General features: G+C 34.1%; 2 protein-coding genes across 4 annotated transcripts; one reads left to right on the forward strand and one right to left on the reverse strand.

Annotated features, from left to right (window-relative positions):
- The first annotated feature begins 8,458 nt into the window (after positions 1 to 8,458).
- Positions 8,459 to 10,674, forward strand: LOC120152439. The gene is made up of 4 exons (XM_039164659.1): positions 8,459 to 9,179; positions 9,479 to 9,845; positions 10,079 to 10,160; positions 10,269 to 10,674. The coding sequence occupies exons 1-4, from the start codon at positions 8,558 to 8,560 to the stop codon at positions 10,467 to 10,469; spliced, it is 1,272 nt and encodes a 423-aa protein (XP_039020590.1). The 5' UTR covers positions 8,459 to 8,557; the 3' UTR covers positions 10,470 to 10,674.
- Positions 10,675 to 10,855: 181 nt separating this feature from the next.
- On the reverse strand, positions 10,856 to 14,962 carry LOC120152440 (heterogeneous nuclear ribonucleoprotein 1-like). Of its 3 annotated transcripts, none has more exons than XM_039164662.1 (14): positions 14,887 to 14,962; positions 14,535 to 14,684; positions 14,345 to 14,434; positions 14,036 to 14,101; positions 13,879 to 13,944; positions 13,697 to 13,782; positions 13,440 to 13,485; positions 13,256 to 13,310; positions 12,897 to 12,973; positions 12,576 to 12,711; positions 12,365 to 12,492; positions 12,185 to 12,289; positions 11,330 to 11,464; positions 10,856 to 11,098 (listed from the first exon to the last, which is right to left on the reverse strand). In XM_039164662.1, exons 2-14 carry the CDS (start codon positions 14,550 to 14,552, stop codon positions 11,036 to 11,038), a joined length of 1,071 nt encoding a protein of 356 aa, XP_039020593.1. In that variant the 5' UTR covers positions 14,553 to 14,684; positions 14,887 to 14,962; the 3' UTR covers positions 10,856 to 11,035. The 3 variants fall into 3 exon arrangements, with proteins under 3 accessions (XP_039020593.1, XP_039020591.1, XP_039020592.1); XM_039164660.1 differs by having other exon boundaries at positions 10,856 to 11,101; XM_039164661.1 differs by having other exon boundaries at positions 10,856 to 11,101; positions 14,535 to 14,706; positions 14,887 to 14,903.
- Between the last annotated feature and the right edge of the window lie 12,860 nt (positions 14,963 to 27,822).

A 27,822-nucleotide genomic window follows, 5' to 3' on the forward strand; every position in this document is an offset into this window, starting at 1 on the left:
AATTTTGAGTCTAAAAAGAAAATGATGTGACTTTATTGACTCAAAGAAAGGTTCAAAAGTTTCAAAGGGTGATAATGTCAAATTCTGGTCTTTTGGTAATGACCATGAGTTATTTTGGGTAAAGAATCAAGGTATTTTAGTTTGAGATTTGAGACAGGATAAGAAAGTTCTAATCTTGCCATATGTCAAAAATCTATAATTCTAGAATAATTAAAAGAATCCTTAATTAACTTAATATTCGAAGAACTAAAGATTAAAATTTGTTCAATTATTCCACCTTAGAAGGTAGCATAAATTCAATCGTTTAAAATATTAAATAAACATGAAATATAAAAAGCTTGTTCAAACAAAACAATGCTCACAATGCAAATGGTAAATGTCATGCCCCTGAATCCATCAGGTTTTGGATCTTGCGCTCACAGTTCTTAGATGAATGTTTAAAGCTTTCTATGTGGTAATTGCAAACAACTTCAACATTGTAGCCCTTAGGATATGTGGACTCTTTTCTTAGATCATCTTGGCAGGCTTAGTCCTATAATTACCTGATCAGGCTCCCACTGTACTGATTTCAAATTTTCTTTTAATTGTTAAAATCTTGCTTTCATGTGGTGTCACGTGGTTAAGAACACTCCATCGAATCCTCCATGAAGAAATTTCATGTTTATGAAAATACTTAAAAATGAAATGTAGATGCAAAATGCAAAAATGCATGAAATGTTTGAGGCATTGATCCGAAAATATGTCTGTTATTATAAATAATCCTTATTGGGACAAAAGTGTTTTATCTTTTAAGAGACAATAAACATATTTAAAGGTACATCCGGACTAAATCTTTTAAACCAGAAACAAGTTGACTAGTCTTATCACTTCATCTGTCACCGGTCGAATACCCTGTCAAATTGCTCCGGCTTCTCTGGCCAAACCGTGCAAGTGACGAGCTACTTTTTGTACATGTTCCCAGAAATATCGAATGACTGCATCTCTAGCTTTCATCCTTTGTTGAACTTGTTCTATAACGGAAACGCCATTGAAATCCTCCATCAAAGGGATTATCTGAAGTTCATTCGATATTTCTTGAATTTGTCGATAATGGCTTCCAATTCAACTATTATTTTTTCATCTTGTTCTTGTTGTATTTGAAGGGACTCTCGAGGTCAGTAATATTTTTCTCGTCTTGCCCCTGCCACCTTTGTCAACCTATTTTTGAAAAGTTGACTTGTGATGTACTTGATTATGGGCACCACGTCTTCTTGATCGAATGTGACACATAGTTGCCTTGCAGATTGTCCTTCTTTTCTTTCTGAGTCTTTTCTGACCATAGTCGGACTCCTGCGTTTTTCACCTCTTGTATTACAACCCCTTTGTCCATTAATACGAATTATTTACGTTTAACGAACACGTTTTTTTTATCAACACCTCTTTTTTTAATGATGCAAATGATGAAAATTAAAATAAAAAGAGTTAGTGAGGTAAATCAAAACAATAATAAAAATGAAAAATCCTACCCCACATAATATCTACCCCACATGCTTATTATTCCTACCCGGACATGATCTCTATCCCGCATTCTAATTTCAAACAAATCCTAACCGTATATTTGTCTAGTTCGCATGCTTTGAACAGAAAGTAATGTAGGAAATAAAATCAAAGTAGTCTAGGGTTTGGAATGAGGTTTCGGGGTGGGCTCTAATTCCTTGTAATCTCCCGGTTTAGGTTCTAAAAAGGTACCCGAGTTCTCCTTGCTGGTGCCCCCTTGGGCTTACCAGACCCTTAGTCCTAAGCCCATTACAAGCTTGTGTGGACTAAGTTAAACTCGAGAGGAAACATTCCCTTATGCCCGCACGGTGAATAAATTCACACGAAGACATAAGGTATATGAATCTTGAAAGCTACTTGCTAGGCCTGTGCGGTGAATAATTTCACATTAAGGCATCGCTTTCACCCCTACTTAAATAGGGTTTGAAACTCGGGTTTAGAGCCTTAAATGAGAAACAATCTTTGAAGGCTGAAATCATTAGAAAACGGTTAGTACAACTATTTACTCGAAACTGTAATCAAAAGTAAGCAATAAGGATTGAAATGCTACCTTAAAAATTTAAACGTACCCTTTTCGTTAAAAAGACAACTGGAAATTACCTTAGCCTGACTCACTTACATGTTCCCAGCGGAGTCGCCAAACTGTCATAACCATCTTTCGGGTGGGCCCCAGAATTGGGCTTCGAATTGGATTAAACGAATTGGAGTTGCCACCGATCATTTATTTTAAAACAAATGGGTTGATCAGATACCTTATTTCTTACTTGATTTGCGTCTTTCCAAAGATGTGTCGGATTCGGGAGTCGGTTACAGTCAAGGAAGGGTTAGCACCCTTGAACTGCCTTTTCGGTACTACGCAATTTCCAATTGTCTTAAATTAAGAAAATTGTAGTTTAAAATTAAAAGGTAAAAATACGATCTCAATTACTTACCTTAGATAGTTTTAAAGGTGTACCCTTATTAGATAAAAAAATGAAAATAAATAGAATAAACAAATAAAAAAACGACCAAAATAAAGGAATAAAAAAAGAGTGAAGATAAAAATGAATACGATAAGAAAAATAAAATGAAGAAAAAAGAATAATAAAGATAATAATATATACATAATAAACGAGTAAATAAAAAAATAAGAAGAAAATACAAATAAATAAAACAAATGTAAAGAAGATAAAAAAAATAAAGATAAGGAATAAAAATAAAAATGAAATAGAGGAAAAAAAGGGTAAATAAAAATAAATAAAATAGAATAATAATAATAATAATAATAATAATAATAATAATAATAATAATAATAATAAAAACAATAAGTAAAGAGTAATAAAATAAAATAAAAATAGAAGGTATAAGAATAATAAATAAAATATATGTATACTGTAATAATAAATATAATATTTGCAACAAATAAAAAATAAATGGAAAAAATGTATATATATAATAATAATATGTATAGATAAATAATAGAGAGAGAAAAATATAATAATGGTAGGGAAATGAAATAAAATAAGATAAAAAATATAAAAAATATGCATATAAATAAAATATTTTAAAAAATAATAATAAATTTTAAAAAAGATAAAACAAAATAAAACATATAAAATATAATAATAGTAATGAAGTATATATAATAATAATAGTAATAAAAAAATAAAATATAAAAAAATTGAATTTTTTAAAGCTCTTCCCCTCCTCTTTCCAAATGTCCGAATGATTTTTACAAAATAACCTGGGGGTTCCGTAGATAAAAAAGTTGGTTTCGAAAAAAACCCCTCTGGTCATCGGCCTATTGAGTTTTTGTGGTTTTACAAATCGAAATCAAGAAACAAACAACACATGCAAGCCTAACAACCGAAAAAGGTAAGGTTTTTTACCTTTGTTGCCTTCGAAACTTTGCAAAAAAAAATGCTTTGATTGCTCCAAATTTTCTGTTCGTATTTCGTCTATAAATTGTGTGTTACAATAGTGAGTTACAATGGCTATTTATAATGCTTATGGATCATATTTTTAGGAGTTTGAATCATAGTAAAACTCTATCCTATTTTTAGGAGTTTGAATCCTAGTAAAACTCTAACGTTATGTTCGTTTTCTAAATTCCACTAAATCGGGGTTGTTGAGAGTGTTGTACCCGGACGAAAAGGTGTGTTGACATTTACGTTACCATTTTATTAAGTTTTGATAACTTACGTTATCGTTTTATTAAGTTTTGATTACTTACATTATCGTTTTATTAAGTTTTGGTCACTGATTGAAGTGTAAGGATTTAAATAAAAATTAAACTATTTTACTAACAGAGCACGCCATTAAACTAACGATATTCAACGCACAAGTGACCAAAACTTAATAAAATGATATCATAAGTGATCAAAGTTTAATAAAACAATAACTTAAGTGACCAAAAGTGTACAAATATAAAAGTAAAGTGACCAAAACTTAATCCATGTATTATCTCCATGAAAATGATGTAATTTTATTTTTATGTATTTTTCATGCCATCCCAACAAACCATTAAAAGTTTAACAACCGATAATATTTATTAATCATATTTTAATTAAAACGAAACGAAAGTGGCCAAATTTTATGTTTTTTAATTCAGTGAGGAAAAAAATTATAAAACTCAAAAGAATGTGATCATTTATGTAATTTACCCTTTAAAATAATATATTTTCAAAAACAAATTCTACTTTCAACGTCGAAATGCGCGCGTGTGCACATACGTATGTGCGCGCGTGCATATAGATAGTCTTTAATATAATATCACTATCTTCTTCCACAGAGCTCATTCAATGAGTTTATATATATATTTACCATGCCTCAGTCAATGTTTCATTTTTATGTTTCTTAAAAAAAGGGGGGAGGGACGTCGGCGGGGGTGGGGCGTCGGCGGGGTACGTTGTATTATTTATTTGGGATTATCGTTGTTTACTTTATGCAAATTCGATGAACCATTCTTTGGCACAATTATTTGAGACCCAAATGTTGGGTATTTTAAGGGCAAATTGTCAAATATTACATGGAATTTAATAATATTTCTCTGATTAGTCAACAAAAATAATTTCAAAATCAAATTGAAATTAATATAATGGTCACATTTATACATATGAAAAAAATTATTAGTTTAAAAAATAATTATAAATTGTAAATAGTAATTTATAAAAAAAAGGGAGCCTTACCAAATATCTTTCATGATTTTTTAAGGAAAATAAATGTATAATCAATAAGATTTTAGCTAAATCACAAAGTTGATGTTTTCAGTTGTTCCCACTTTGGGGATTATTAATTTAAATTTCATTTTTGTTGAAATCTTATTATATATATTATTATTTAGATATATTATGATTATTAGCATAATAATATAATAATTATTCAAACATTGTTATATATTATTTATATGTATAATTATAACTTTTAAAAAAATCTAACTGTTAATGATCTTTTACTTTTTATAAATTTTTAATATGAAATTACATAATAACAATAAAATTATAAATATATATAAAAGAATTCCGTACAAATCAAATGGTTTTAATAGTTAAATGGATGAATGTAATTTTTAGAAGTATTGAATTCGAGCACTAACGATTTTAAAATATTTGAGTATTCATTATCAAATGATAAAAAAATCTATAAAACATATACTACTACTTGTAATCACCTTAAATTAATAAAAAATATCCACAACAATTAGAATACTTTTCCTATAGAAACAATACTTAATATTATAAGCGGAGAATGTTTAAAAATAAAATAAAATTTTCCTATAAAAAATATTGATATCACTAAATGGATAGATGGTGAATACAGAAGGAGATAAAATAGGAAGTGGTCCAATAATATGATTTGGAATGGGAAGTATTTATAAAGGAATGGCCTTAACACATTAGGTGATGTGACAGTTGAATATTTTGAGATGACCGTACATTTGGTCTCTGTTATTTTATATATTTTCTCAATTTAATCCTTTTAATAAATTAAATATACATTTTTATAAGTTTCGATCATAATAAAATATATATTTTAAATTTAAAATAATAAAAATATTTTTAAATTAATTTAATAATAAAATATATTTAATAAGTTAATATAAAAAATAGTTTTAAAGTTAATATGTATAAAATATTATGAATTTAAGTTAAATATTAATACACTAAGATACAAGATATATAAATCATGTTGTTTATTTTAGACCAAGCCATTAGTGACATATGACATCATTTGATTAGAATAATAAATTTAATTTAACATATTAAAAGTATGACTAAATTGAGAGAATATATAAATAACATAGACCAAATGTATGATTATATCAAAATATTTAACCGCCACAACACCTAATATGTTAACTGTTAACGACAGTTAACCTTTGGTGACTACATCTTAATTAAATAAAAACCAAAGTGACCCTATATTAATTAAATAAAAAAACAAAAATGACCATATATTATGAAATCAATAAGGAAAAATGAACTAAACAAAAGTGACCATATATTATGTATTTTGAAATCAATAACAAAAGTGATCAATCATATCGTTAATTCGAAAAGAAGATATACTAAAATGATATTTTTGACTTATAAATTTAATATGATTAATTATATTAATGATCAATTTCTTTTAAAATATTAAAAAACATGAATAAATACTAACTAATAAAAATAAAATCATACATAGATTTTTTTTATAAAAAAATATAACTAAACAGTTCAAAAAATAAAAGATATAAACAAATATCACTGTCGGTATTGAATGACACATCATCATCAACGATAATACAAAAGTGAACATAAAAGTGACGACACATTAACATTTCACAACTCATGTATAGTATGTGATATGTGTGAGTTTTTATCATTTTCACAAAATTAATCGAATGATCTAGATCAGAATAAATTAATAGAATAATCAAATAAATATCCATTAAATAAGATGTTAGATTTCACCGTCACATATATATATATATCATACTTTTTTTAAATAGAAATTAAATAAAATTTAAAATAATTATGACTATTTTTTATGAATAATGAAACTATATATTATTTTAGGGTGAACTAAGACGATGGGGAACTGAAATGGGGCTTGAGAATTGAAGGGTGGATAACAATGGTTCTGCACCTGTGGAGAAGGGTCTTTTCCATGTGAAGTTTGGGTGTGTTGAACACGAAGAGGCTGCTGAGTTTAGGTTGTTTTATTTTGGCAAAAGAATTTTTGTTAAAACTGAAGTCGATCACTCTGTCGATAATCGCATTGCGAGAAGTTCAGATCGGGAGTTGTTTTTGTAGCGAGAGCTTGCAACATTCTCAAGATCTCACTCTGGTCTTTCACGTAGTATTTTACTTTGCTACGTTTCTGGCCGACACTTTAAGCAAACACCTCGACAACTGAAGAGATATTCTGCATGCATGATCACCTAGAATGTGTTCCCGTTTCACTGGTCGTCTCCTATACAAAGAATCAGGAAGCTTTCTTTTTTGTTCCATTAGCGTGAGAGGATGATCGTCGATAAGATCTTGGTTCACACCTTACAAAACAATTATGCTTGATTGCAGGGCGGATGTACTAAGCACATTAGGACCAAGTGTATCCCATTATTTAGAAAGAAAAAAGATGAAATTTAGTTTAATATGTTAAAAAAATAAGAAAATAAATTTTTTTGCATACCCATTATTTTTTAAATAAAAAATATTATTAAAATTTTATATATTCATTCTTAAATTTCTAGATCCGCCACTACCAGATTGTAAGTTTGAAATTTTAATACAAGAAGACGTCGGTCAACAACATAGAAAGTCAAATAACTAATCTTGTGTGACAAAATATTACCAAGTCAATTAGGTTAACATGTTATATCAGCATTCCATCACACCCAAAATTATTGTTAACAACAAATGATAAATTTGTTATAAATCAAAAAAACTAATGACTAAATCAATAGTCTTATGATAGTAGTGGAGAAAAGAAATTTAATCAAACATTGGTGATTTTTTTTGTCCAAAGTTTTATTTATGTTTAAATTATAAATATTTTGAAATACCAAAAAAAGAAAAACAATTTGGTAAAATATTCGAAGAAATCGAGGGGGATCAGACCTTGGATCCGCCCTGATTTGGATACGAGTGCAAGAATCCAAGGTTTTTTGTTTTTGAATTAAAAAATGTAAATCCTCTATTTTATAACACACTTCAATTATTATTTATTCCGGCAAATAATTACTTCAATTATTGCTTATTAAGGTAAGGATCACAAGTATTCAATCCCATAGAGATCAATCTCTAAATAACAAGGAACTAATATTATGAAAACAGAGATTAAATGCAGAACATTTTAATTTCTTCTATGTAAAAGATCAAACATAAGAAAATGACGAAGTACGAACAATGTGTTTTATATTATATGTACACCCTTGAATCTCTATCTTCAAACTCGCCTCCTTGTTCTTATTGGTCATTGCTCTTTTTCCTTTTGGGGTGGCTTATTTGTTGTCTTATTCGCGTGGTTTTACTGAATATCTGAGATTTCATCTAATAAGAAAGAAGGAATATGCAGATAACGATGAAATATCATCTTCTTTGAAAGATACTGCTCTTAAGCCTGTTAAAAAAACGTTTACTGCAAAGTTCGTCAATATTCATAGCTTTTGTATTCAATGATTTGATGCGGTGTTTTGGCATTTTTCAATCTCGATGAACCAACACCCTTCATGAGGCTTGTCTTGGATGCAAACAAATCTTTGTACCCAAGAAAATGGATAGATTTCCCAAAAGAATTAATTAACCCCAAAAGAAGATAAAATGAAGAAGATATATGTTTAATTTAGTTCCAAGGAACGGTAAAAAAGATCAGCTTTCAAACAAATTCTTTCATTTTCTCCATGACCCTTTCAGACATCCTTGCCAGCAAACCAAAAAAAATCAATATTTTTTCCTCGAAGTTTAGCTCTTTGTGGCACTGTGTAAAGCTGAACTAAAAGGGTAAGACTCTCTTTGAATTTGCTGTTTTGTGTTCAAAGTGGTGATTAAGAGAGTTGATGAAGAAAGGGTCTGTTTCTTTGAGCCATCTGGGTACCTTTCCAAGCCCACGAGCTTCGGATTACCGTGATAATGGCGCGGTGGTGAGTCAAAAAGGGTGGAGTTCCGAGCGAGTGCCGCGTTCTTCAGCTAACAGCAATGGCGGTAACAGAAGACACATCAGTGCTTCTTCTTTGACGCCTTTTTACAGTGGGAGAACTTTGCCTTCCAAATGGGAAGACGCCGAGAGGTGGATTTGTAGCCCCATTTTGGGTTATGGTGTTAGCAAGAACGTAAACTATCAGTATCAGAGGAGGCCAAAGTCTAAAAGTGGGCCTATCTTGCCTCCGGGGATTGCTTTCTACTCCAATTGCTCGCCGTCCATGAACTTACATGATGGTGGTGGAAGTGGGAGTGTGAAGAATTTGATAGCGGGGTCTCCATTTTCTACTGGGGTTTTGATGGCTGATGGGGTTTCCGTTCATTATGTTGGTTATAGAGCTGCCGTCTCCGCTGCAGCTGGCGGAGACAGTGACGGTGAGCAACCTTGTATAGCGCATAGTGATAATAACGTGGCACGGTCCACTATTATACCTGGATGGTCAGATTTGGTTAGTGAGTCTTCATTGCCAAGCTCTCAAGGTAATTACTGTTCTCTGTTGAGTATCATTGGTTGAAATTTCTACTTAGGCTGCTAATGTTTCAGAGAATTTCATCTGCTGATCTGATTATGAAAGCTAAAGAACATGAAGGACGTATCTAATCTGCAAATTTTAAGATTGAACATCTAGCTGCAAATAAGATATTCTAACAATCAATCACAGTACTGTTAAACGTGTAATCTGTAATGATAAAAAGACAGTAAATCATAAGGGTTGGTTTTTATGTCATATCTGTTCATATTGGCTTCAAATTTCTGTTGTTGGATCAAATTGTTGCAGATGAGAAAATTGATGAAATCAAGGATGCCAAAATGATGATCAATCGTGTAGTTTCACGGAGAGATATGGCGACGCAAATGAGTCCGGATGAGAGTAGCAACCACTCATCTCCGAGAGAGAGGTCTTCCTTTGGCCACTCACCTCCTCCTATCCTTCCTCTTCCTGCTGTGGACAACAATGATCACCCTTCTAAACTGGATATCAGGGAAGTGCAGATAGACAAGCGAGCCACCGTTACTAACTGGTCAAGACGCGGATTGAGAAGAATCAAGAAAGGCAAGCCAGATTTCGATGACTTCTACCGAAACAGCGCACCAGCTTCTGTTTTATCCCTGGACATCTCAGAGGCTTCGACAAGCATTTCAAAGTATGTTTTTATTGCATTCTTCCTTAATTTCTGTCCTGCATCATCCGATAAGAGCAGGGAAAATTCCAAAATAAACACAACTAATGCATGATATGAATCTTGAAATCCAACACCAGGAGAGCATTACTATTAATATCCAAAAGTAACTTGGGGAGTATCTGTGTGAAATAGAAGTGTCACATACAAAAAGGATCCTTTTAAAAAAAAAAAAAGAAGTTAACTTGATTTTGCAGGTTGCAAAGAGAGGAAGCAAAGATCAGCGCATGGGAGAACCTGCAGAGAGCAAAAGCCGAGGCAGCCATACGAAAATTAGAGGTTCAGATGCACACGACTCTGTTTTTGTGCCTATTTTTTTCCTACATGTGCAATTGTTTAAACCTTGTTTAATTATTTTCCCTGCATTTTTCTGTATTTTACCGTCAGATGAAATTAGAAAAGAAGAGATCAGCATCACTGGATAAGATCTTGAGAAAGCTGAGAACGTCTCAGATTAAAGCTCAAGAGATGAGAAATTCAATATCAAACAAAGAGGACGAACAGATTCCAAGGGCTTCAGCAAAGTTTACATTCTTCCATATCCCCATGCGTTATTTCAGCACTTGTTTCACCTGCCATGGTTTCTAGTTTCTATATTTTTGTAAATCTTATATGATCTCCATGGCCTCAAATCTTTTCCAGCAATGAAGCATGTGTTTCCAGATTTTATTTTTGTTTGTTAAAATGCCTGCTGGTTTCTCGGCTTCTCTGCCCTTTAATGCAAAGTATCTTAGAATTCTATATTCAATGATCCAGGATACTGCTGAGACTTCAAGCTCTTGTTCTTGGTGTATGTGATAAAAAAATCTTTTAAGGAAAAAACATCTTTTATGGTCTTCAATGACCACTAACCAGAGTAGGTTGGTTTGCATTACTGTTTTACAAGGAGACGAGCTTGATATATCAACAATCAAGTATTTGCATATATGCTCAGCAATCGATACTTAAAATCCAAAGTTTGTTAAAGACAGGGTACCATGATTTTTAACATTAATTAGATAATTAAATTTGAATATTTGCTACACCATGAAAAGCATATAGCTCACATGACATGTTCTTATAATCAGAATTACTGACGATGATATCAGGGTAATAATCGAGATAGTTCAACAGTTGACATCCGAGAAAAAACTTCAAAGCTATTCCATGGCTGCTTAGTATGGCCGGTACCGCCAATCTGCTCTTGATGGCCTTGTACTCCCAAAGGCATAACCCCACTGCTAAATAGAAATACATAATCAATTGAACAAATGACTAAAGGAACTTTGTTTTCCATACCTAAAAGGTAAAAGGAACTCTGTTTCTGTCTAAAAATGATATTCCTTATAAGAAATGGGTTAAATTTCAAATTTTGCCCACCTTTGTTTGAAAATGAACCGAAGTCACAAGTTAATTGTTTAAGTTGTTTCCGGTATGCGTGTGTGTTTATGTAAAGTATTTATACTCACATCGTCAAAATGCATGCCTCCATACATCCTACCAAAGGGGAGCATTGGAGCACCAAAACCTCTAAATGGTCCAACAGGATTCATCATGAAACTAGGGCCAACATCATCGACAGGCGTTGCTGAATCTATTGCCACCTGAAAAGCAAGTTCAGACGTAAAATGATAAGAGCTTAAACCAACATGCGTTATGCCATTTTGATTGAATCACATAGAATAAAAGGTAGAAAGAACAACTGGAGCATAACTGTAGATGGTCAGGCCCGCCTGCCTAAAAACATATAATTTACCTACAATTCTTAGAAAAATTGTAAACCAGATAGGACTTGTTAACTTGATTTAACTATCTTGTAGTCGTTGCTAGAGGATTTCAAAAGAAAAATCTTCAAGTGAAACTGCTCTTTCTCTAGTTGCAGAGTTTTTTCCCCCTTCTTTTTTTAAATGCATTGCAGATCATCCCATAAACGGTCAAAACCACATTTTGGCCATTAAGATAACATATATAACATGTATAGTCCATAATAACCTAAGAGCATAATGGTATTAAAAATCAATTCCCAGCTGTAAAAATAATAATTGCAGTTTTCTAATTAATTCATGGCGGTAAAAAATAATTCTCCCCTAAAATATTTCAGAGCATAGTCTCAGAACTAGTGTTAATTTCCATAACCGGAAAAATAAATATTATGCGGCAGGATAAATTTAACAAATCACCAAAGTACTTGGCCAGTATAACCTCCAATCATGCATAAACTCTAACAAGTACGAATAAGAAAGTAAGGGCATCATGAACCAGATCTCAGAAGTGAGGTGGCAATAAAACACGAGGAAAGAAAATAAAAGCTTGTTTACATGTACCTGTTGTCCACAAATCTCATGAGACCTACGAGATACTCTGTCTGCAACCCCTTCGTCGGCAAAAGTTACAAAACCAAAACCTCTGTGACCAGATCTTTTGGGGTCCTACATTATAAGAGAATTCAACCCTTCATCAGATGGGTCATCTCGATTTTTTACATGACATTTTAGCACTTTTACCTTGGGAATATAAACATCTACTATCCGACCAAATCTACCAAAATACTGGCGCAGATCATCAATAGTAGCCTCCTGGGGGAGCCTGCCAACAAATATCTTTTTTCCCATCCCTCGACTGGACTCCCCTCCTAGTTCAACATAAAGGGGGAAACCACAACATAAGTAAAATGTAATTCTGCAAATCGAAGTCACTGGTAGGAAAGGAACTTACTTCCATACTTTGGGCCAGGATGGTCATACAAGGTAGGAGCACCAACTGCAGCATATCTAGTCGCAGCAGAAATGTAGGCATCATATGCACCATATCCCCCCTGTGACATTCGGACCGTAGGCTTGAAATCATCTTCCTGCCAACATAATATTAAAATAGTGAATAAATCCCACATATATCGAGTATAAATGTGAAATTTCCAGGCGAATAGAATATAGAAACCAAATTGCACTTTGTCCTGTACTAAAGGTCCACTTGGAACTTTTGGGTGGTAAGACAGGTAAAATGTTAAAAACAAAAAAGCACAGGCTCGTGACTTGCCTTGGGTGTTGCTCGATCAACTATTACAGTAGCACCTCCTAGTTCATGAGTATCAGCCATCAGATTCTCCACAGAACCTGTACATGTAAAACAAGTATCTAACTTTCGGACATAACAAGAGAGGAGGAAAAGAATATATACCTAACTTCGAACAAGTAATAGGTGATCATTAACTGCATTTTCAATTGGAAAAACACACAAGAATATAACTTGTATCCTATAAAAAAAAGAATATAGCTTGTAGGACTTTAATCTTGAAGATACCAAATAAAATATCCCAAAGGTCAAACGCAAACATGAAAACCATTTGATGCAGAGAATTAACTTAAGGTGCTAAGCCAGACACAAGAAAAACTGACCTGCACTAGCAAAGGTGATAAAGCCAATTCCACGGTGTGCTTTTGAGACTTGATCCTGTGAAACACATGCTTAATAATATAATCTAAAAAAGTTCCAACAAGAAATTGACTACATCTGCATGCAGCCATAAGCATAACATAGACACATGAACAAATACAGATTACAGAAAGAGAGAGAGAGTACCTTTGGCATGTACAAATCTGTTATCTCACCATACTCCTCGAAATGACTGTGAACAAGAATATAATGATTGTTATGTTAATTCTTCACATAGCTGACAAAACAAGACATTTTCTTTACCCATTGAACGTGATTAGACAGCTCAAACAAAGAAAGCCATTGTTTTGTTGAGTAGAGTTGACAAATCATGTTCAGAGAATAAAGAGAAAAAAGTAAAAAAGACAGCAGTACCATGATGATCATATACTGCACTTAATTACCTCCGAAAGGTTGATTCATCCACAGAGGGAGGAATTCTGGCCACAAATATCCGGGTTACTTTCTTTACAGGTGCTCTCATCTCCTCCTGTCAATATGACAAAAATGATGCTATTGATAAAAAAACTAGTTAACCCAAAATAATTTTCAAATAAAAAGGCATCTACTGAAGCTTATGTTAAACCTTTGGCGTAGCTATTTTAACTTCCAGCATTCTCTCCCCAAGAAAATGCTCTCTGGATAGCACACGCTGTGCAAAATAAACACAAGCATTATTTTTTATCACATGGTTTAAGGTTAAGGGAAAGAAAAAAACGTGGGAGATAGGGGCAATGAATTACCCTAGCATCATCAGCAGATGCAAATGTCACATAACCAAAACCACGAGATCGGCCAGTAGATCGCTCCTAAACAATGAAACAAGAACATTGATACCAATGAACAACATGTAATTGCACATTATTCAACACGTCCTCATAATAACTAAGGTAGAATAATTAAAATCAGAGGGAAATGACATCCCATGCTAGTGATTGACATTACATTTTTTTCTACATGTAAAGCAATTTTAAGTTTTCACCATCCTCCAGTAAAATACAATCATTGAATATATTGATAAAAGAAATGAGAAAATAAAAAAAGGGGAAAACCTTCATGACAATACAATCTTCCAGATCACCATATTTACTCATATATTCCCTCAAACCTTCAGTATCCACCTCCCAGGGGATTCCCAAAACCTAGAAAAAGAAAATTACTCAAATTCAACAATTTTTTTTTATTAAAAAAACCCAGTAACAAAAACCTAATCTTTCAAAAAATTAAGAACGGTAAACTTACCACAAGCTTCCGTTCCATGGGGAAAAGGAAGAACTTGAGCTGAGAAATGAAAATTGTTGAAATCTTTAACACACTCAAAACCAAAGCTCCCTCACAAAGATCCTCTCTTAATATATCTCTCTCACAAACTGTCTCTTCCTCTTTCTCTTCCTGCAAATAATAAGCACGCGCTCTTTCTCACACACAATCATCGCCAAATACGAAATCAAATTGACCATCTTTATATATAAATATATATTTAAAAGAAGCAAATTTTAAATTGAAAAAAAAATAGCTGATCAATTGTAGTAGTAATCGACTAGAATTATAGAATGGTTCTGGTTTTCATCTTCCCTTGTTGGCGCTCACTGACCTGACCAATCCAACCAAAAACCCTAAAATTTGCAGAAGAAGATCTCTCTCCCTCCCTCTCGTCTCGCTCCGCTCGTTCCCTCCCTCGCCCGCTCCTGCCGCTTCGTTGGTCGTGGAGAGGCCCTGTTGGGTTGCTTTTGTAGCCGACTTGGGCTAAATTTGGTTGGTTATGACAACCATGAGCGGGCTTTGAATCCATTCATCCTCAAGAAAAGGCCCAGCCTCAAGGAAATCGGATGGCGAGTTATTCACGTGCTCTGTGTCTATCAATTGGACTGGTCATGTGTGCATCGAGCTGGGTAAATTTGAGTAGATGACTTTAGGTTTTAAAATTTGTGAATTTTGATCAATTTTAAATCCAGGTTCTTTCCTTTTAAATTATTTTGAGAATTTTTATATTCTGAATCTGAGTTTATAGTTTCAATTTTTTGATCCATTTATAATAAAATTAAATTATTTTCATATCTCTAAATTTTTAAATTAAATTCGATATGTTTAAATTAACAATAAAATAAAAAAAATCTTAAAAATAAAATTTAAACTATTTATATAGATTATTAAAATTTAACAACATTAAATAGAATATTTACTCTAATACCATGAGACCGCAAAAGAGAAAAAAGATCAAAGAAAAAACACTATACCAATAACTACCTAACTATAGGCCTTTTCATTTGACTTACATAATAAATAAGTATCTAAATTATATTTTTTTATTTAAATACCTAAAGTATTTTTTGTCAAAATAAATACATAAAAGTTATCTTTTGGATCAAAATACGTATCTGAAGTATTTTATGTCAAAATTGATACCTAAATTATTTAATCTGTTTTATCTAAGTTCTAAAAAAATTGACATGTGACATTAATTAAAGATTACTTTAGGTACTTAGATAAAAAAAATTGAATGTTTCATGTACCTATTTTGACCAAAACCATATGTGCAATCCGGGTTGATCCGGATTAATCAAGACAAAACATTAAGAACCGGAAGAAAAAAATTTCTAATTATACATTTTAATTATGTAATCTAATAAAATATAATTAAAATAAAAAATGATTTGTAAATTTTTAATTTTTAATAAAATTAAAATTATTAATTAAATTATAAAAATTATAGTTTTTAGACTATTTCTATAACCATTGAATATATAAATGTTAAACAGTAGTCTAAAAACTGATGCTCTTTTAAATTTAATTAATAATTTTAATTACGCCTTTGAGGGTTGTAGCAAAAAATAATTAGGAGGGAATCAAGTGGTCCAATCTAATCCAACCGTGTGGCTAGTGTCAGTCGACTAGGGTTGTAAATGAAACGAGACAGATCGCGAGCTACTCGAGATCGACTCGATTAAGGCTCGATAAATACTCGGATCGAATGGACTCGACTTGAGCTCGAGCTCGACTCGAGTTCTTAACGAGCCGAAACGAGCTACTCGATATTCGACTTGAAAAACTCGTAAGCAGCTCGAAAATTTAATATATTAAGATTTTATTTTTTTAAAAAATAAATTATTAATAATATTAATTTTTATGTATTAATTTTTTTTAAATACAGTAAGATTTCATGTATTTAAAGTTCATGTTCGAGTTTGAGTTTGAGGCTTCAATCGAGTTAAGTTTAAGATTTTTTTTTTCATTTTGAGCTGCTCACGAGCTTCAGTTTAAGATTTCGAGTTCGAGTCGAGCTTGAAAATTTTAAGCTCGCGAATTTTCGAGTCGAGTCAAGCTTCATTTCAGAGTTTTCGAGTCGAGTCGAACTCAGCAATACTCGAACTTGACTAGGCTCGTTTACACCCTACAGCCGACAGCCGTGTCCTTCTCCATCATACATCCGTCGCATGTGTACCATGTCTCACTATCACATTCCACATTCCACATTCCATATTATTAAACATTATACTTCAACGAGCTTGATTAAGCAATGTTTGATAGACCCACAAGCATAAAAGAATCAACGATTAAAAACCAATCTAAAACTGTTATGTATGGCTCATAAAAAGTCTCGTTGTGGGGTTACGAATTATGTGGGTTGGGGGTGTGGGGGCGCAGCCCCCGCGGTACGGTACAGGGTTGATTTTGTAATTATGTACCAGGGTTCTATTATAAATAGAGATGTAACCTAGACCTAAAATATCATTGAATAAAACTTCTAGCGCCGCCTAGGCACCGAGGACGTAAGCACATTGCCGAACCTCGTAAAATTCTCGTGTTCTTTCGTTTTCTTTACCCGTTTTCGTCAACAATTGGTATCAGATGTCAGGAGCAAAATTCGAAGTCGCGAAATTCGATGGTCAGGGTAACTTCGGATTATGGCAAACGAGGGTGAAGGATCTATTGGCGCAGCAAGGGATCTTGAAGGCTTTGCGACCTACAAAGCCGGCGTCGATGGATGAGGAAGATTGGGAAGAATTGCAGCAGCGAGCGGCAGGAACCATACGATTATGCTTGGCGGACGAGGTCATGTATCACGTCATGCATCTATCGTCTCCAGACGAAATTTGGAGGAAGTTAGAAAGTCAGTTTATGTCCAAATCCTTAACGACAAAACTGTATCTGAAGCAGCGGCTGTATGGGCTGAAGATGCAGGACGATCACGATTTGGCGCAACACGTGAATGTCTTCAATCAAATCGTTTCTGATCTGGCTCGGCTTGATGTGAAAATTGAGGATGAAGACAGAGCGATGATTCTGTTATGTTCGTTGCCTTCCTCTTACGAACACATGGTGACTACTCTTACATATGGGAAAGAGACTATCAATGTTGAGGAGATTACTGCAGCCTTATTGGCTCACAACCAGCGGAAGCAGAATGCAGGGGAAAGCTCTCAAGCCGATAGCTTATATGTCAAGGGTAATCGAGATCGTGGACGGAAGCCAGAGAAGGCAGGGTCCGGGAAGCGGAATTCCAGATCCAAATCCAGGGATAAGAAGACGATTCACTGTTACAAGTGCAAGGAGGCGGGACATATGAAGCGAGACTGTCCGAAGTTGAAAAAGCAGACCGATGAGAAGCGTGATGGCTCATCCAAGTCTGTGAACGTGGTCGAGGATGATACTTCTGATTGCAGTGAGGGTGATATGCTTTCTATTTCAACGACACAATTGACGGATGCTTGGATTCTTGATTCTGGATGTTCTTATCACATCACGCCAAATAGGGAATGGTTTTCGACATACAGGCCGGTTAATTCTGGTTCGGTTTATTTGGGTGATGATCGATGTTGCAATATTGTTGGTATTGGTGATGTCAGAATTAAGATGCACGATGGCTCCGTTCGGACGTTGAGTGGTGTTCGACATATCCCAGACTTGAAGAAGAATTTGATTTCATTGGGCACTTTGCACAAGAATGGTTTTATCCCTAAGGCTGACGAGGATAGGGAAACCATTCGGATTGTTAAAGGAGCATTGACTGTGATGAAAGGCAAGATGACTGCAGGGAATATCTACAGATTGTTAGGGAGTACCGTTGCAGGTGGAGTTCACTCTGTTGAGTCCTGTGATGATACGACAAAATTGTGGCATATGCGCCTTGCTCATCTTAGTGAACGTGGTATGGCAGAATTACACAAGAGAAACTTGTTGCATGGTGTCAAAAGCTGTAAGCTCGATTTTTGCAAGTATTGTGTTCTTGGTAAACAGACTAAAGTCCGTTTCAAGACTGCGAAGCACACAACTCAAGGGATTCTTGATTATGTGCATTCTGATGTATGGGGGCCTTCCACGACATCGTCTTTGGGTGGATCTAGGTACTATGTTACTTTTATTGATGATTTTTCACGGAAAGTTTGGGTGTATTTTTTGAAACAGAAATCTGAAGTTTTTGAGAAGTTCAAGCTGTGGAAAGCTGAGGTAGAAAACCAAACAGGACGAAAAATCAAGTGTTTGCGGTCTGATAATGGTACGGAGTACACAGATTCACAGTTCCTACAATTCTGTAAGGAGCATGGGATTCAGAGGCATTTTACAGTGCGCAAGACACCACAACAGAATGGTGTTGCGGAACGAATGAACAGGTCGTTGAATGAAAGAGCTAGATGTTTGCGGTTGAATGCGGGGCTTCCCAAACACTTCTGGGCTGAGGCTGTTAACATGGCGTGTTACCTTATCAACAGATCGCCAAGGGCATCGCTGGCTGGGAAAGTTGCAGAAGAGGTATGGACTGGTCATGATGTTAGTTTTGATAACTTACGGATTTTTGGTTGTCCTGCTTATGTGCATGTACCTGCTGATGAGAGATCCAAACTTGATGCAAAATCGAAGGAGTGTATTTTTCTGGGTTACAAGAAAGGTGTCAAAGGATTCAAGTTCTGGGATCCAGTTGCGAAGAAAGTTGTGATTAGTAGAGATGTCATTTTTGATGAACAATCTATGTTGCAGCAGAAGCAAGACACGACAGTGGTAGATTTCGAGCAGTTTCCAGTTGAGAAACCAGAAACTTCTCAACCAACTTCTGGTGGTTCCACTACGGATGATTTGCAGGATTATAGTCTCGCCAGAGACAGGGTGAGACGGACGAATATAAAGCCTCCGAACAGATTGGGTTTTGAAGACTTGGTATCTTTTGCACTTACTGTTAGCAGTGATGATCCAGTTACTTTTCATGATGCCGTTACTAGTCAGGAAAACGACAAGTGGATGGCAGCCATGGTTGAGGAGATGGAGTCTTTGAATCACAATCGCACATGGGAGTTAGTTCCCCTTCCTGAGGGTAAGAAGCCGATTGGTTGCAAATGGGTGTATAAGAAGAAACCAGCAGTAACAGAAAAAGAGGGGGAGAAGTTCAAGGCTCGTTTGGTAGCGAAGGGTTTTTCACAGCAGAAATGAGTTGATTATGATGAAATCTTTTCTCCTGTGGTCAGGCACACTTCAATCCGAGCAGTACTTGCATTGGTGGCTAGTTGGGATTTGCATTTAGAGCAGATGGATGTTAAAACTGCTTTTTTGCATGGTGATTTAGAGGAGCAGATCTACATGCGGCAACCTGAAGGTTTCACTCAACCTGGAAACGAACATTTAGTTTGCAGATTGAAGAAATCTTTGTACGGGTTAAAACAGTCTCCGAGACAGTGGTATAAACGGTTTGACTCCTATATGATCAAGATTGGCTACAACCGATGTGAGTATGATTGTTGTGTCTATGTTAAGAGCCTTGATGATGGTTCTTTTATTTTTCTATTATTGTATGTTGATGATATGTTGATTGCTGCGAAGAACATGGATGATGTTATCGGTTTGAAAACTTTATTGAGTCAGGAATTTGATATGAAAGATTTAGGTGCTGCAAAGAAAATTCTTGGAATGGAAATTTGCAGGGACAGAGACTCAAGGAAACTGCGACTATCTCAACGGGGTTATGTTGAGAAAATGCTAGAAAGGTTTGCGATGAGCAGCGCGAAACCAGTTAGCACTCCATTGGCGAATCATTTTAAGCTCTCATCAGAACAGTGCCCTAAGACAGATAAGGAAGCTGAAAATATGGCAAAGGTTCCGTATTCTAATACTGTTGGCTGCTTGATGTATGCGATGGTATGTACTCGTCCTGATTTAGCTCATGCTGTTAGTCAAGTTTGTAAGTACATGTCTAAACCTGGTAAGCAACATTGGGATGCAGTCAAGTGGATCTTTCGGTACTTAAAGGGTACTGTGGGACATGGAATTGTTTTTGGGAGTCAGCGGGATAATCCTTTGGTTGTAGGATATGTGGATTCAGATTATGCAGGTGACTTGGATAATAGAAGATCTACGACAGGGTATGTGTTTACTCTTGGTGGAGGGCCTATTTGCTGGAAGTCTACTGTTCAATCTGTCGTGGCACTATCTACAACTGAAGCTGAATACATGGCAGCGGCTGAAGCTGCAAAAGAAGCTTTATGGCTTACTGGTTTAGTGAAGGAGTTGGGTGTTCAACAAGGTGGAGTTCAGTTGCTTTGTGATAATCAAAGTGCTATTCACTTGGCTAAGAATCAGGTGTATCGTGCTAGAACTAAACATATTGATGTAAGGTTCCACAAGATCAGAGAGTTGGTTGCATCTGGAGAGGTTTTGTTTCAGAAGGTACATACTGATGAGAATGCCGCTGATATGTTCACCAAGCCAGTTACGACAGACAAGTTCAAGCATTGCTTGGACTTGTTGAATGTTTCGAGTTGTTAAAGAAGCAAGGTAACCCAACCCACATTGAAGTTTCCAAGGGGCAGGATATTCGCCAAGGTGGAGATTTGTTATGTATGGCTCATAAAAAGTCTCGTTGTGGGGTTACGAATTATGTGGGTTGGGGGTGTGGGGGCGCAGCCCCCGCGGTACGGTACAGGGTTGATTTTGTAATTATGTACCAGGGTTTTCTATTATAAATAGAGATGTAACCTAGACCTAAAATATCATTGAATAAAACTTCTAGCGCCGCCTAGGCACTGAGGACGTAAGCACATTGCCGAACCTCGTAAAATTCTCGTGTTCTTTCGTTTTCTTTACCCGTTTTCGTCAACAAAAACAATGAACCCTAACACACAAAAGATGAAAAACTCATTCTGATTGGCCCTAGAACCGAAGCTCGCGTTAATGGAGCGAGGCATTGTTAAAAAGCACAGCAGTAAACCAAACCCTCAAAACCCTACTTTCATTACACTACTTCAACCTCTTCTTCAACAAACCTCTGCAACTCGTTTTAGACAATGGCTTCACTTATCGACAAGTTTCTTTTTGTTAGAAATTTTGATTTCTAATATTGATTCATACAGTGAAAATATAAGTTTGAGTGGTGTTATGTGTAACTGAAAAGTTGAGGGGCCTTTCGGTTATTGGGGCCTTTCAGTTTTTTGTCATTTAAAAAACATAGTGGAATCATTTTTTAAAAAAAAAACTCACGTAGAAGACATTTTTTTCAAGGCTCTCTCTTTTTCTCTCTTAAAAGAAAATAAGAACACTATCTGTTTTGGGGTTTTGATTCTTTCATCAAGAATCAAACAAGTCTTGATATCATCACAAGACCAATTGAGGATTATATAATATTAAGATTGTATAACATTTATTATTTCTTGCTTTTTGGGATATTCAACTATCATAATTAAATCATTACGCAAGTTTTCATTTCTTTTACTATAATTCTTAATAATTATGCCATGAGCTTGATTTGGTTGATTTAATTACCCTATCAAGATCCTTATGTGTTAATTGCTTCCGCATGCAAGATTAATTGCTTTTAATATTTGGCCTCAGAGCCAAGTTTGATAGGAATTAAATCATCAATTTAGGTTTCATAAGAAATTTGGATATTTTTTCTTATTAAAGGTTTCATAAGAAATTTGGGTATTTTCTTATTGAAGATTAAGTGAAGTTGATGAGGCAAGTAGAGTTAATGATGTTGTCGTGACAAGTGAAGTTGTCGTGGCAAGTGTAGGATCATATCAAACAATTTTATATCATGATTTAAATATTTATTTTAGTGAGTGTGTTAGTCATCAAAGTGGCCCAATCGAAATTAATTAAATGATTTATATTATGTTTATAAATGTTTATTTGATGTAGAATCATAAATCAGATTTATATTATGTTTATAAATGTTTATTTGATGTAGAATCATAAATCACATTTAAGAATAATAAACATTTATAGTTATTAACATGTAGTTATACGATTACCCAAAGGTAGATCTTACTCATGATTAATAACAATTGAAGTAGGTTATGGACTTTGTTTAATTAATATATAAGTTACATCCAAAGATGACTTGTATGTTAAAGTAAACTCAATGATTGACCTTATATATATATATATATATATATATATATATATATTATAAGAATGATGCATGTTTGATGATTGTTGGTTGTATTTAGATTTAGCCCAAAGGTGAACTTAAATGCAATGTTTTGGTATATGTTATAATATGAATTGTGGATTAAATTCAAAGTAATTAATATGTAAGAAGTAAATGTTTGCAGTGGTCTCTACTATGTCAAATATGACTACCAATGGTATCAAGTTTAATGGGAAGAATTGTGATTATTGGATCGAATATGTCAAGCTAAATGTTGGCCTTTTGGGACTCGATTTAGCTCTAGTTATAGATGAGACCACTAAACATACCGATATTAGTCCGGAGGCAGACAAGAAACTGTAGAACCGAGAGAGATCATATAGGCTTATGATGAGCTTTCTTAAGCTTAACATAGTGCCTAATATTAAGCATTCCCAACCCAAGACTGAGAGCGCGAGGGAATTTGTGGCTAAAATTAAGAAGTGTACTATGACGGACATTGTGGATAAGACTATTGTTGTTGCTCTTATTGATGATTTATATAATAGAGAGTACATTATAGCTTTGTCAATAGAAGAACACATTACTCACATGATGAATACCTATAACCGGCTTAAAAGTTTGGATATGGATCTTGGTGAGAGGGTGTTGGTTGAGTTCATGTTGAAATCATGTAAGGGTGATGATTTCAAGCAATTTCAGAGAACATACAACCAACTTAAGGAAAAATGGTCTCTTTTGGATACTAAGGTCATGCTCTTGCAAGAGGAGGCAAGACAAAGGAAAGACCTTAAGGTCAAACTTCCCCAAGTCAACTTTGTCTATTGTGGTAATTCAAACGCTGGTTCTAGTAGCGGTAAAGCTCCAAGTAATAAATGAAAGAACAAGGAAAATCAACCATTTAAGGTGAAACTCTTCCAAAGAAAATAAACCATTTAAGGTGAAACCCGATAAAGGGCAATGAGGGGTTGAAAAGATATTGAAATGCTTCTTTTGCAACAAACTTGGGCACAAGAAGGCTGATTGCCTAAAAAGGAAAGTATGGTTTGAAAATATAGGTATACATTTTGTTTCTGTATGCTTTGAATCAAATGTGATTGAGGTACCTTCTAATACTTGGTGGATTGATACTGGTGCAACCACTCATGTTTTTAATGTTATGCAGGGTTACCTAAATATCCACTGAATGCCAAAAAGTGAAAGCTTTCTATTTATGGGAAACAGAATGAAGGCTAGAATTGAATGTGGAGGGACATATAGAATTGTGTTAGATACGGGCTATTCCCTTGATCTAGATAAGTGTCTATATGTTATAGATTGCTCTATAAATCTTGTTTATATTTCTAGGTTAGATGTTTTAGGATTTGATTTAAGAATCGAACATGATTGTTTTTCATTGTATCGTGGAACAAACCTTTGTGGTACTAGTTTATTGTCGGATACTTTGTATTATTTCAATCTAAATTCTACTTTTGTTAATTCCCTGTTTAGTGTTGATGTTGAATATGACGTTAATATGAAGAGGAATGCACTCAATGAATCTTTTGTTGACTTGTGGCATAAAAGACTCAGTTATATATCCAAAGAAAGGATTTTGAGGCTAATGAAAAGTGGAGTTTTGTCTTAATTGGATTTTACCGATTGAAATGATACTTGTGTGGATTACATTAAGGGTAAGCAAACCAAACATGTATCAAAATAGACTGCCACATGTAGTAGTGTATTATTGATTTAATGCACACATATATTTGTGGTCCTTTCGATGTACTGTCTTAAGGCGGTGAGATGTATTTTATCATCTTCATTGATGATTACTATAGGTAATGTTACATATATTTACTATATGAAAGAACGCAATCAATTGATGTCCTTGAGACATTCATTACGGAGGTTGAGAGACAGTTAAATAGAAAGGTTAAGGTAATACATTCAGAAAGAGGTGGTGAATATTATGGAAAGACATCGAAAGTTGTCGAGCAAAAAGGCTTTTACCTAATCCTTTTGATGAGATCACCGTCACCTGCTTAGGGCTTTGTCCAGGCCGAATTACCCTCATCGGTTCGAGCACAAAAGCCGAAAGAAGCAAAAATAAAAGTTAAAATCAAATATCTTTTCTCATAACATGCAACATAAAAAATCAAAAAATGGGGGCTTTCGTTATAAAAGGGAACAGAACACGAGTAAATAAAAAGGGGAGCAAAGAGAAAAGGAGAAAGGGAAAAACCTTCATCTTTCACTAGAAGGAGCAAGTGTCACCAAAAAGTGTTGTCTTTCGAAGATAAACCCTATATCTAGAATAATTCATGAGTTTCTATGCTTAGAGGAGCTCAGTTCTTGGTTTAGGAGGGGAGAGGTTTCTTTTCGAGCTCTGACTCAAGTGACGACCACCGTAGACGACCATCGGTGGCGTCAACACAATGTGGCTGGAGTCTTTTCGGCCTCTCTCGATGAGGAGGAGAGTGGAGAGTTTGAGAGAAACTTTGGTTTCTCTTTTTAGCAAAAAATGGAAATGATAAAATGAGGGATGTATGGTCATTTTCGGTTTGATTTTAGGGTTTTATACCCTACGTCAAACGACGCCGTTTAGGAGGAGGGGCATGTGTTTTAGCGCTTGATTTAACTACTTCCTTGATAATTCATATTTTGTAATCTTTTAATTTAGTCACTAAATACAATGTTTTAGTCATTTTACTTTAAACATCAAATTTCATTTAGCATACATTTTAGTAATCACTCATGTTTTTACATGTTTTGGGTGAATATTTGATATGATCCTTAAACTTTAGGTTCTTTACTTTTTAGTCCTCTATTCATTCCGTATATGAAAGTGTAGTATTCATGCTTTAGGCCCTTCTAGATATATTATGTGTTCATTTTGGTCATCATTTTAGCGAGTTATATGAAATAAAATGAACTATTTGCTAATAGGTCCCTATAGTTCCACCTTAGTTCTGATTTAGTCTATTAATCCTATTTATTTTGCATCCGTACTATTTTTAATTTCATAAATATTAATGTAAGACCCATATGCTCTAAATATTTTATTAAAATGTTAGAATATCCCTAAAATTTGATAATTTTTATTATTAGATTTATCTAGTACCCATATTAATTTTCAAGAACGCATTTTGTAGAATGGGCGTGAAAAGTGCAACCTGTTGAGGTAGCATGATTCAATACGACATTCGAATGAAAACGAACTTGAAAATAATTGAGTATGCCTAAATAAAATGAAGTGATGGTGAAATTATTATTTTTGCTGTAATAATAACCACGTGTTTGTTCCTTTTTAGCATGTTGTTTGATTTAGTTTTAATCTTCTATTTGATTCATGTTTGACTTGAGGCCATAATTAAATAATAAGGGGATATTCTTGTATAGGGAAGAGGTAGATAGGAAAGTCTTTCCGGAGGATGTGTGAATCTCATTACCTCTTTTCAAAATAGGGAATATTCCCTATAATTTGAAATGAGTTAATTAATAAGAAATAAAATAAAATGTAAGATAATTCTTGACTTTAACATTCTTTAAGTTCTATTACCATGATAATGTATGATCGATTAAGTACTAATACTGGAAGTTATGAGTGCTTTTCCTTCATCATGCGTAACTGACTCCCGGGTCCTTAAAATGAATCTTTGGTAAACATAAACTAAATTGTCCTTTAAAAATTATTTTTTAAGTATTTGAATTATCTAACTTAAAGGTCAATAGCGACTCTAATTTCGAAATTACTAAATATTTAAATATCAAACTTTCATCTTGAAGAAGGAAAATCGTTTTCGATTTGAGAAAAAAAATAACCTTACAACAGTATACTTTATCCTTCCAAGAATTATGTAAATTAGACGTAGTATAATTGTTAAATTAATGTTAACACTTCAAAACAGCACACTTTCAAAGGCAAGATTTATTTGGCTCAAATCTTACTTCCAATTATATCAGCTGACAATTCTGGGCTTGACCAAAACATAATTTTAATGTGGTCTTTATTTTGTAGTAAACTTTTTTTTAAGAAAATTTGTAAAAACAAAATATCTTTCTAAACGTGAGGAATTGTGAACTTGTTTCCCTCCTTCGTTCACGTGAATAGTCGTCTCTATAAAAAAAAGTAAAGTATCTAAATAGTTCACGATTTTTTAGGGCATTGCATTTTTGTCATTCAACTTTTGAAATTTGTAATACTGTCATTTTTTAATTAGTTTTTATTTTGATCCCTATCGTTATCTCCCGTTAATTTTTGCTGACGTGATAATTAACCCGTTAACTCATCCCCTTCTTCTTCTTCTTCTCCAGATTATTTCTTTTTCTTCTCTGGGTTTCTTCTTCTTCTAAAATCAGTAAACTACGATTTATATGGCAACCCTCTTTCAGTCTTTCCCCCGTGGATAATGACTGAGAAGCTCGCACACTTCCAGCCAGATCAACAAAATTCTGCACTCAGGTAACATCTTTGCATGAGTTAACAATTTCGGGAGAGCTACTTTATTAACTGAATTACAAAGGTGAAAGTAAATTCCATGAGCCATACCACACTAGCTGCAAGGATTGTTGAATTTCTTTTCCTAAGAACTCACGAGCAAAGCTTTCAATTGTCTACAAAAGTTAGAACTCATATTAAGTATGCTAAAAAGGGAAGGGAAAAAACTCAACATCAGTACATAATCTATTTTCAATTAAATGTTCAAGCAAAGAAAGAAAGCATACCAATCTTATAATCTGATGAGATCTGGAACTTCTCTCATTCAATAAGGTCTCCCCTATCTTTCTTTTCAATGCAATATATTAAAAAATTAGTGATAATACATGAAGGTGCAACATCATCATGTAAACATAGGAGTACTCTTTCAAATGCTTCATTGTATATCTCAATTACCGAGAACTTTAAAACAAATGCTCTCTCTTCATGCTACAAGGATGATATCCATATTATACAAATAAAAGCTTTAAAATAAAGATACGGGAAAGGTGGAACTAAGTGGAGTTAAACTTTCATTACTTTGTTTATGTAATCAAATATATCTCCTCATGCTACAAGGATGATATCAATATTATACAAATGCTCTCTCCTCATGCTACAAGGATGATATCCATATTACTAAGTGGAGTTATGGTGTACGTCTTCCCACTGCTAGTTTGCCCATACGCAAAAAATACTAGCTGTGGAACATAAGG

This window comes from Hibiscus syriacus, unplaced genomic scaffold (genome assembly GCF_006381635.1).
Source record: "Hibiscus syriacus cultivar Baekdansim isolate YM2019G1 unplaced genomic scaffold, ASM638163v2 tig00111088_pilon, whole genome shotgun sequence".
In the NCBI taxonomy this organism is placed as follows: domain Eukaryota; kingdom Viridiplantae; phylum Streptophyta; class Magnoliopsida; order Malvales; family Malvaceae; genus Hibiscus; species Hibiscus syriacus.

Bases quoted from the DNA above. Each gene is read 5' to 3' on its own strand.
- LOC120152439 (XM_039164659.1), top strand. From the start codon at position 8,558: ATGAAGAAAGGGTCTGTTTCTTTGAGCCATCTGGGTACCTTTCCAAGC. The intron at 9,846-10,078 runs GTATGTTTTTAT...TTGATTTTGCAG, and splicing joins GCTTCGACAAGCATTTCAAA to GTTGCAAAGAGAGGAAGCAA. The intron at 10,161-10,268 runs GTTCAGATGCAC...TTTTACCGTCAG, and splicing joins CAGCCATACGAAAATTAGAG to ATGAAATTAGAAAAGAAGAG.
- LOC120152440 (XM_039164660.1), bottom strand. The intron at 13,945-14,035 runs GTAATTCATTGC...TATTTTGCACAG, and splicing joins CATCTGCTGATGATGCTAGG to CGTGTGCTATCCAGAGAGCA. The intron at 11,465-12,184 runs GTACATGTAAAC...CTTGCTTTTCAG, and splicing joins ATGAGATTTGTGGACAACAG to GTGGCAATAGATTCAGCAAC.